Here is a 10,515-nt window from a genome sequence, read left to right on the forward strand (position 1 = left end):
TAATGGAACCAGTATCGCTGAAATATATACTATAAGTAGTAAATATTTGATAGTATAATGGTACCCATATCCCTATAATATATAGTATAAGTAGTAGATATTTGATAGTATAATAGTACCAATATCCCTATAATATATACTATAAGTAGTAAATATTTGATAGTATAATGGTACCCATATCCCTATAATATATAGTATAAGTAGTAGATATTTGATAGTATAATAGTACCAATATCCCTATAATATATACTATAAGTAGTAAATATTTGATAGTATAATGGTACCCATATCCCTATAATATATAGTATAAGTAGTAATTATTTGAAAGTATAATGGTACCAATATCTCTATAATATATACTATAAGTAGTAATTATTTGAAAGTACAATGGTACCAATATCCCTATAATATATAGTATAAGTAGTAAATATTTGATAGTACAATGGTACCAATATCCCTATAATATATAGTATAAGTAGTAAATATTTGATAGTACAATGGTACCAATATCCCTATAATATATAGTACAAGTAGTAAATATTTGATAGTACAATGGTACCAATATCCCTATAATATATAGTATAAGTAGTAAATATTTGATAGTACAATGGTAGCAGTATCCCTATAATATATAGTATAAGTAGTAAATATTTGATAGTACAATGGTAGCAGTATCTCTGTAATATATAGTATAAGTATTAAATATTTGATAGTACAATGGTACCAATATCCCTATAATATATAGTATAAGTAGTAAATATCTGATAGTACAATGGTAGCAGTATCTCTGTAATATATAGTATAAGTATTAAATATTTGATTGTACAATGGTAGCAGTATCTCTGTAATATATAGTATAAGTAGTAAATATTTGATAGTACAATGGTAGCAGTATCTCTGTAATATATAGTATAAGTAGTAAATATCTGATAGTACAATGGTAGCAGTATCTCTGTAATATATAGTATAAGTAGTAAATATCTGATAGTACAATGGTAGCAGTATCTCTGTAATATATAGTATATAATATATAGTATTGGTGGCACGAAGGCGCAGCCTTTCTGTGTGGAGTTTGCATGTTCTCCCCGTGTTCACATGGGGTTTCCTCCACCTCACGTCAGTAAGGACCCCCACCCAAAACATGCACCCATCATGGTCTGACCAGCGATGGACACTTATCACCTGGTCCCCGGGCGCGTCCACGTACGCTGCCCACTGCTCCTGGCTGTGCCCCCGGAGGAAGGACAAGCCAGGATGGTTCAATGCAGAGGATCCATTTCACCGGCCACCATCAAGCATGTGCATGTGTGTGTGTGTGCAAGCATGTGTTGTAGTGTGGTGTGTTGCGTGATGAATAAAGACTGTTTCTTCTTCTTCTTTCTTCTTCTATAAGTATTAAATATTTGATAGTACAATGGTAGCAGTATCTCTGTAATATATAGTATAAGTAGTAAATATTTGATAGTACAATGGTAGCAGTATCTCTGTAATATATAGTATAAGTAGTAAATATTTGATAGTACAATGGTAGCAGTATCTCTGTAATATATAGTATAAGTAGTAAATATTTGATAGTACAATGGTAGCAGTATCCCTGTATGTAGTGAAGTGTGGGCTCCACACTAGATGGACAAGCCTCCTATAGAGACCCTGCCTGACACATTGTGAACAAGTATATGAAGATAGAAAGAAAAACAGGCAGCCATGCAGGCACAATGATAAACAGGCAGCCATGCATGCAGGCACAATGATAAACAGGCAGCCATGCAGGCACAATGATAAACAGGCAGCCATGCAGGCACAATGCAGGCATAGTTTTAGATTTAATTTTTAAATCTAAAACTATTTTAAACAGGAGAACTGCAGAATCTATGAACATGGTTTACATCTAGTATGAACCAGTATGTCACAAACATCTCGTGGTTTAAGTTTCATTCAAATCAATCCACAATCACACAGTTGAGGTGTCATTTAAACTGGTATGTCACGAGGATCTCATGGTTAATGTTTCAAGTGAAGTCCACTCAACTGTACGAGTGAGTGATCCAGCGAGGTGTCAGACAAACAGAAGCCGTGATATGGTAACTAGTTACAGAAATACCACAACGTTTTTCGGATTTCATGGAAACGTAACCTATCAAATTTTATCCAAGGAAAGAAGTCACCACTAAAATGATGTAAGTTAGATTACCTTGGTAAACCTCCTTAAATACCTCACTTGATTCATGTCACACAACCATGTGACACGAACAGCCAATCATACAGCTGGAGTAGCGTTGCTTCCTCCGCTCTCTCCCAGCACCCAGCGGGAGGGCCCCGGAGCTGACGCGGCTGATTATTATTATCATCATCATCATCATCATTATCATCAATATTATGATCATTATTATTATTATTATTATTATTATTATTATTATTATTATTATTATTATTATCATTATCATTATTATTATCATAATAATTATTATTATTATCATTATTATTATTATTATCATTATCATTATTTTTTATCATCATTATTATTATTATCATTATTATTATTATCATCATCATTATTATCATTATTATTATCGTTATTATTATAATTATTATTATTATAATTATTATCATAATTATTTTTTATCATTATTAGTATTAATATTGTTATTATTATTATTATTATTATTATTATCGTTATTATTATCATTATTATTATTATCATTATCATCGTTTTTGTTATTGTTGTTATTGCAGAGAGCAGTGGGGACAGGAAGTGGGTTATTTCCACTTCACCTTAATTATTTTAATTCTTATTTGTTTGAATTGTTTTCTCTCTTCTCTTAATGTCTTAATTGTAGTAAATGTGGGAGAAACAGTAGAAATGTTAAAATACTCGTATCACCTGCTCACACAATAAAGTTCAATACTTCCTGTTTATATTTCATTTCTTCTTTTCATTTACTTGCACTGTTCTGCTTGGACACATGAATTTAAATAAAGTTTTATCTTCAAACAACCGCAGGAAAACTTTACAAATAAAAGACAAGGTCAGCCAGCAGAGTGTGTGTGTGTGTGTGTGTGTGTGTGTGATCATGTGTGGGTGTCTTATTTGTGACCAGCGGGTTATACCATAGGTGAGGACACACACACACACACACACACACACACACACACACACACACACACACACACACACACACACCTCAGCTGGAGTTGAAGTTAATTAGGACAGAGAGTCGGTGGTAAACTACGTTTCCCAGCATGCAACAGCTGCCTGCTCCACCTTCCAGCACAGCGGGGGTCAAAGGTCGGTGGCTTGGCGCTGGAACACGGGGCAGGAATAGCGTTGTGGTTTAAAAACAACTATTTTCTTACTGTGGCTGACGTCTCATGTTTACATACAGCGTCAAATACTTTTATTCATTTATTATTTGTATTATTCTGTATTTTTATTTTATGTGTATTACCTTAAGCACCTACAGGATGAATAAAGTGACACGGTTCATCACATGAGATGAAAATATCTAAAGGGAAGTGAAACAACAAACAAAATACTACAAACTCATCTACAGAGTGGAGGTGTCTATGGGTGTTGTTCACGTGACGCCCACCGCCATCCATGCTGCCGGCAACAACGTTTCAGGGTGTTTCCAATGACCCCGTGCCGCAGACCAACAACAAACAGCTGACAAGGACGTTTCAGCAGTCATCACGTTGTTGTTTTAGGGGTTATGGCGTTGTTGTTTCAGGGGTTATCACATTGTTGTTTTAGGTGTTATCACATTGTTGTTTTAGGGGTTATGGCGTTGTTGTTTTAGGGGTTATGGCATTGTTGTTTTAGGGGTTATCCCATTGTTGTTGTAGGGGTTATGACGTTGTTTGAGGGGTTATCACATTGTTGTTGTAGGGGTTATCACATTGTTGTTGTAGGGGTTATGACGTTGTTTTAGGGGTTATCACATTGTTGTTGTAGGGGTTATGACGTTGTTGTTGTAGGGGTTATCACATTGTTGTTGTAGGGGTTATGACGTTTTAGGGGTTATCACATTGTTGTTTTAGGGGTTATCACATTGTTGTTGTAGGGGTTATGACGTTGTTTGAGGGGTTATCACATTGTTGTTGTAGGGGTTATCACATTGTTGTTGTAGGGGTTATGACGTTGTTTTAGGGGTTATCACATTGTTGTTGTAGGGGTTATGACGTTGTTGTAGGGGTTATCACATTGTTGTTGTAGGGGTTATCACATTGTTTTAGGGGTTATCACATTGTTGTTGTAGGGGTTATCACATTGTTGTTGTAGGGGTTATCACATTGTTGTTTTAGGGGTTATCACATTGTTGTTGTAGGGGTTATGACGTTGTTTTAGGGGTTATGACGTTGTTTTAGGGGTTATCACATTGTTGTTGTAGGGGTTATGACGTTGTTTTAGGGGTTATCACATTGTTCTTTTAGGGGTTATGACGTTGTTTTAGGGGTTATCACATTGTTGTTGTAGGGGTTATGACCTTGTTTTAGGGGTTATCACATTGTTGTTGTAGGGGTTATGACGTTTTAGGGGTTATCACATTGTTGTTTTAGGGGTTATCACATTGTTGTTGTAGGGGTTATGACATTGTTTTAGGGGTTATCACATTGTTGTTTTAGGGGTTATCACATTGTTGTTGTAGGGGTTATGACGTTGTTTTAGGGGTTATCACATTGTTGTTGTAGGGGTTATGACGTTGTTTTAGGGGTTATCACATTGTTGTTTTAGGTGTTATCACATTGTTGTTTTAGGGGTTATGGCGTTGTTGTTTTAGGGGTTATGGCGTTGTTGTTTTAGGGGTTATCACATTGTTGTTGTAGGGGTTATGACGTTGTTTGAGGGGTTATCACATTGTTGTTGTAGGGGTTATCACATTGTTGTTGTAGGGGTTATGATGTTGTTTTAGGGGTTATCACATTGTTGTTGTAGGGGTTATGACGTTGTTGTAGGGGTTATCACATTGTTGTTGTAGGGGTTATGACGTTGTTGTTGTAGGGGTTATCACATTGTTGTTGTAGGGGTTATGACGTTTTAGGGGTTATCACATTGTTGTTTTAGGGGTTATCACATTGTTGTTGTAGGGGTTATGACATTGTTTTAGGGGTTATCACATTGTTGTTGTAGGGGTTATCACATTGTTGTTTTAGGGGTTATGGCGTTGTTGTTTCAGGGGTTATGGCATTGTTGTTTTAGGGGTTATGACGTTGTTTTAGGGGTTATGGCATTGTTGTTTTAGGGGTTATGACGTTGTTTTAGGGGTTATGGCATTGTTGTTTTAGGGGTTATGGCATTGTTGTTTTAGGGGTTATCACATTGTTGTTGTAGGGGTTATGACGTTGTTTGAGGGGTTGTCACATTGTTGTTGTAGGGGTTATGACATTGTTTTATGGGTTATGACGTTGTTTTAGGAGTTATGACGTTGTTTTAGGAGTTATGACGTTGTTTTAGGAGTTATCACATTGTTTTAGGAGTTATCATGTTGTTGCTTTAGGTGTTATCACGTTGTTTTCAGGGTTATCACATTGTTTTTGTTTCAGTTTGGAACATTAGATTAGTTCTCGTCAGAAGGAGATTTGTTTTTAAATTACAATCAACGAGTTTCCTTGACTGTTATTACAACATCAACGTCCCAACGGCTGGGGGCTGGGGGCCGGGGGCTGGGAGCGGGGGGCTGGGCTCCAGAGCTCTGTGACTGACAGGACTGAATCATTGACATTTTGTCAAACTGTGCCAATAAAATGTCTTAGAAAGTCTGAAATTTTAGCTTTTTTTTTTAATCATTTTTCAAAACAACTTTTTCACATATACATCATTTTTGACATCCTTTGGTTTTAAAAACATTAAATGTTTGCCAAATTAACAAACATTTTTTTCTTATTCTCTAGGTTCTTCTAGAACACTGCCTGCGTTCCAGGCGTTTCAGAGACTTTAATCCTGTCAATTGACATGTGATTATGAACACGCACTGCCCGCATGGAAACAACTATTTCAAAATAAAAATAGACAAAGTCAAAGAGGAGTCCTCCAGCGCCTGGTTCCGCTCTGCTCAGGGGGTTCAAACCGCCGCAGCCATGATTCTTTCTGTGCACACAGGAACACCCTCACACGTCTGATTCCTCATCACACATCATTTCATCATTTCATCATTTCACCTCCAGACTCGGTTCTTTAAAACTGCCAGACTCTGACAAACAGGAAGTGGATTGGACTGGTCAGCGTTTATTCTGCTGAGGTCAGTTCCGGGGGTCAAAGGTCACAAAGCAAGTGACATAGAGCTGCAGAGAGCACATGACCAGGAAGGACGACCGACAGACAGACAGACAGACAGACAGACAGACAGACAGACAGACAGGTAGGTACCTCGTTGGGTGGTGCAGAACCCACGTCCCGCCTCTGCTTGTTTCCTATTGGTTTGGGCACCGTCAGCTGATAGGAGGAGAAGTGGGCGGTCTGCTGGGAGGCGGAGCCTAGTGTCTGCTGGGAGGCGGAGCCTGGAGGAGGGAAGACAGTTTCCAGGTGAAAGCTGAGCTCAGTCAGCAACACTAAGAACAACAAGAGAAGAAGGGTCCCAGTGGAACCAGGAAGCAAAACAATAACATTCAAACAGATTTAAAACCAAAGCAGTGGCGGGACAACTACCAGCTGCTATGTACTACATACTATGTAGTACATACTACATAGTATGCACTACACACTACATAGTATATACTACGTAGTACACACTCCATACTACTATACTACAGAGTACAAACTAGGTAGTATAGTACGTACTACGTACTATGACTACCTCCAACCCGCCGTCCTCTAGAAGAACAGATAGGGTAAAATCCTTTGGGACAGGTTCGCATCCCTGCCAGTTAGGAACCACTTGGTTCCTTGTTTCTCTCAGGATTATTATGGTCTGGACACCGCAGTTCCACCCTTTCACCTTCTGACAGCAGAGTAAGAGAAGCAGGAAGCCGCTCCGCCCAAACCTTCCAGATATCAGCACAAGAAAAGCTCTGCATCGTTGGTGATGTAGCGTGTTTATCAGTATTTCGGTTCAATCCTGGCTCCTCCTGGTGACGTTTTAACGTGTCCTTGAGCAAGGCACTGAAACCCAAAATGCTCCTGTGTGGCTGCCTCTGACATGGTTCCCAGAGATGAATAAAGTTTCATCTTATATTAAGGCGTCATATCAGCAGGACATTCAGGGTTAAAATATCAGCAGCAAACAGTGAAACTAATAAATACATTTATTCTATTAAAGTGGGAATCCGCAAGATTATTTCTTATAAGATCCCATATTTTACATTTATAAGAAAGATTCATTCAATGTATTTTAGCATTCTGCTTAGGCCGTTTCCATTGTTAGTGGTGGGGTCCGCCACCACGAGGTGAAATTCAGCTGCGGGGAATAAGCTAAAGCAGTGTAGCTAGGTTGTGGATATGGATGAACATTCAGAAAAAAGAACCAAACATATTCTGCAAATCGATCGATCAGAAGAAGGAAAACTGTGGAGAGAAGAAAGTGACGAGGAGGAACCTGGACGTGGGGGAGGAGCTAAGGCGAGAAGCTAACGCCGCTAATCCTCAGCTAAGCTGCTTACGCTGCGTTGAGCCTCCGAGCAGCCGCCAAACATGTGACGCTCTGGATCCAGTGTCTGATCAATTCAACGTTTCTTTCAATCAGTGAATTATTGATTCATCACTTCCTGTCCACTCACCCTCTGGAAACATCATCACTTCCTCATTCACTATCTACTTCACTCAATGTAACCCTCTCTCTATCTCACTCACTCACTCTCTATCGCTCTCTATGTCACTCTCTCATTCTCTCACTCTCACTCACTATTTCACTCCATCTCACTCGCTCACTCACTCTGTCTCCCACTCACAATCTAACTCTCTCACACTCACTATCTCACTCACTACCTCACTCACTCACTATCTTACTCTATGTCACTCACTCACTCTCTCTCCCTCCCTCACTCATTCTCTCAATCTCACCCACGCTCTCACTCTATCTCATTCTCCCACTCACTATTTCACTATCTATCTCACTCGCTCACTCCCTCTCTCACACTCACTATCTCACTCACTACCTCACTCACTCTCTTACCGACGCTCTAACTCTATCTCATTCTCTCACCCTCACTCACTATTTCACTCTCTCGCTCACTCTGTCTCTCTCTCACAATCTAACTGTCTCACACTCACTATCTCACTCACTATCTTACTCTCTCACTCCCTCACTCTATGTCACTCACTCACTCTCTCTCCCTCCCTCTCTCATTCATTCTCTCAATCTCACCCACGCTCTCACTCTCATTCTCTCACTCACTATTTCACTCACTGTCTCTCACTCACAATCTAACTCTCTCAAACTCACGATCTCACTCACTACCTCACTCACTCACTCTCTCACTCACTATTTCACTCTCTAACTCTCTCGCTCACTCTGTCGCTCGCTCACTATCTCACTCACTATCTTACTCTCTCACTCCCTCACTCTGTCACTCACTCACTCTCTCTCCCTCCCTCATTCTCTCAATCTCACCCACGCTCTCACTCTCTCACTCTATTACTATTTCACTATGTATCTCACTCGCTCACTCACTGTCTCTCACTCACAATCTAACTCTCTCACACTCACACTCTCACTCACTACCTCACTCACTCTCTCACTCACTATTTCACTCTCTAACTCTCTCGCTCACTCTCTCGCTCACTCACTATCTCACTCACTGTATGTCAATCTCTCTCACTCACTATCTCACTCTTGAATCTTGAATCACTCTCATTCTCTCACTCTCTATCTCACTCTCTATTTCACCCTCTCCCTCTAACACCAACTCTCTCGAGTCTTTACAATGATACGATGATTACAGTGAACAGTGACTTTTCTATGATAGACATCCTTACTGTAAAAGATTACTGTAATCGAGTACTTTACTGAAACAGTTTACTTTACTGAAACCGTTTACTGTCATAGAGTACTTAACTGTCATAGAGTACTTTACTCCACAGTTTACTTTACTGTCATAGAGTACTTTACTCCAACAGTTTACTTTACTGTCATAGAGTACTTAACTGTCATAGAGTACTTTACTCTAGCAGTTTACTTTACTGTAATAGCGTACTTAACTGTCATAGAGTACTTTACTCTGACAGTTTACTTTACTGTAATAGAGTACTTAACTGTTATAGAGTACTTTACTCTAACAGTTTACTTTACTGTAATCGAGTACTTTACTGAAACAGTTTACTTTACTGAAACCGTTTACTGTCATAGAATACTTAACTGTCATAGAGTACTTTACTCTAAAACTCTCATCTCATATCACAATATGCATATTATATCATATTGATGCATGTTCCTGCCTCACAGCGTGTATTTGTATTTAGACATAAAGTTACTTCAAGTATTTCTACTTCACATTATACTGAGTTCACTCGTATTTAACCTCTTAGTGGACCCGACTAAAACAACTGTTTTTCATACACTTTAGAATCATAATGTTGTTATATTTTCACTACGACAGACGGACAGAGTGTCTGTCATATAATATAATATATAATATAATGTAACACAATATTATATTATATTATAATAATATAGTATAACATCATATCATATATAATATAATATCATATATTATAGTATAATATAGTATCATATATAATATATAATATACTGAACCATAACAGTGTAGTGGACTCACCCTCCAGGAGGCAGAGGATCCACAGCACTCGGACCAAGGACAGAAGAGGCAGCTCCATCAGCTCCATCAGCTCCATCTTCATCAGCTGGGACAGAACCAGAACCAGAGAAGACGAACCGGGACCAAGCGGGACCAAGCGGGACACAGCTTGTCCGGGACTTCCCTCGGACCCTCTCCTTCCACCAAGCTACACCCGGAGAGCTGCTTTCCTTTTCGGCCGAGCCATCCTGCTCCTCACCGCCAGCTCCGCCCCGAACGCCGCTTCCCTGACACCTTTGCTGGGTGTGTTTCTACTGCCCGGCCCGCCGGGGTTCTGGGGGACACCGGAGCACTTTAGCGTTCGGTTATCGACCCGGTTCCCGGGGTTGGACCCGGCAGAGCCTCGACCTGGAGCCGTTTTCCTCGGAACTCGCCCGGAATGCCTCATGCCGCGTTCAAGTCCCGTGGGAAATATTCCTATCGTAGATGTTGCAACCTAGATGCGTCATTCGCCCCTGAAAACGCCCGTTGTGACGCGTCAATTGCGCCGCCATCTTGACAAGGGGTGTGACTGAGCGCGCTGCAGAGCACCGACACAGGTTCAACTCGCTGCATTAGACCGAATAATGTACAATAATTATCACCACCATTAGGATTGATATTTACCAGCACGTGTAATGCAGCTTAACATATGTCAACATATGTCAACATATGTCAACATATGTCAACATATGTCAATATATGTAAACATATGTCAGTATATGTAAACATATGTCAACATATGTAAACATATGTCAATATATGTCAATATATGTAAACATATGTCAG

General features: G+C 39.4%; 1 protein-coding gene across 3 annotated transcripts in view; it reads right to left on the reverse strand.

Moving 5' to 3' along the window:
* LOC307233176 (disintegrin and metalloproteinase domain-containing protein 9-like) overlaps nt 1-10,105 on the reverse strand; it is a 30,398-nt gene extending 20,293 nt beyond the window's left edge. For all 3 annotated transcript variants that reach the window (XM_080004405.1, XM_080004404.1, XM_080004403.1), the window contains exons 1-2: nt 9,709-10,105; nt 6,365-6,495 (exon numbers count right to left, since the gene is read on the reverse strand). Coding sequence is in view for 2 of the 3 variants with exons in the window: in XM_080004404.1 (XP_079860530.1) it covers nt 6,365-6,495; nt 9,709-9,790 (213 nt within the window). In the remaining variant the exon portion in view is untranslated. The remainder of the gene's footprint in view (nt 1-6,364; nt 6,496-9,708) is intronic.
* Nucleotides 10,106-10,515: the final 410 nt, after the last annotated feature.

Source organism: Zeus faber, assembly GCF_960531495.2.
Source record: "Zeus faber genome assembly, chromosome: 7".
In the NCBI taxonomy this organism is placed as follows: Eukaryota; Metazoa; Chordata; class Actinopteri; order Zeiformes; family Zeidae; genus Zeus; species Zeus faber.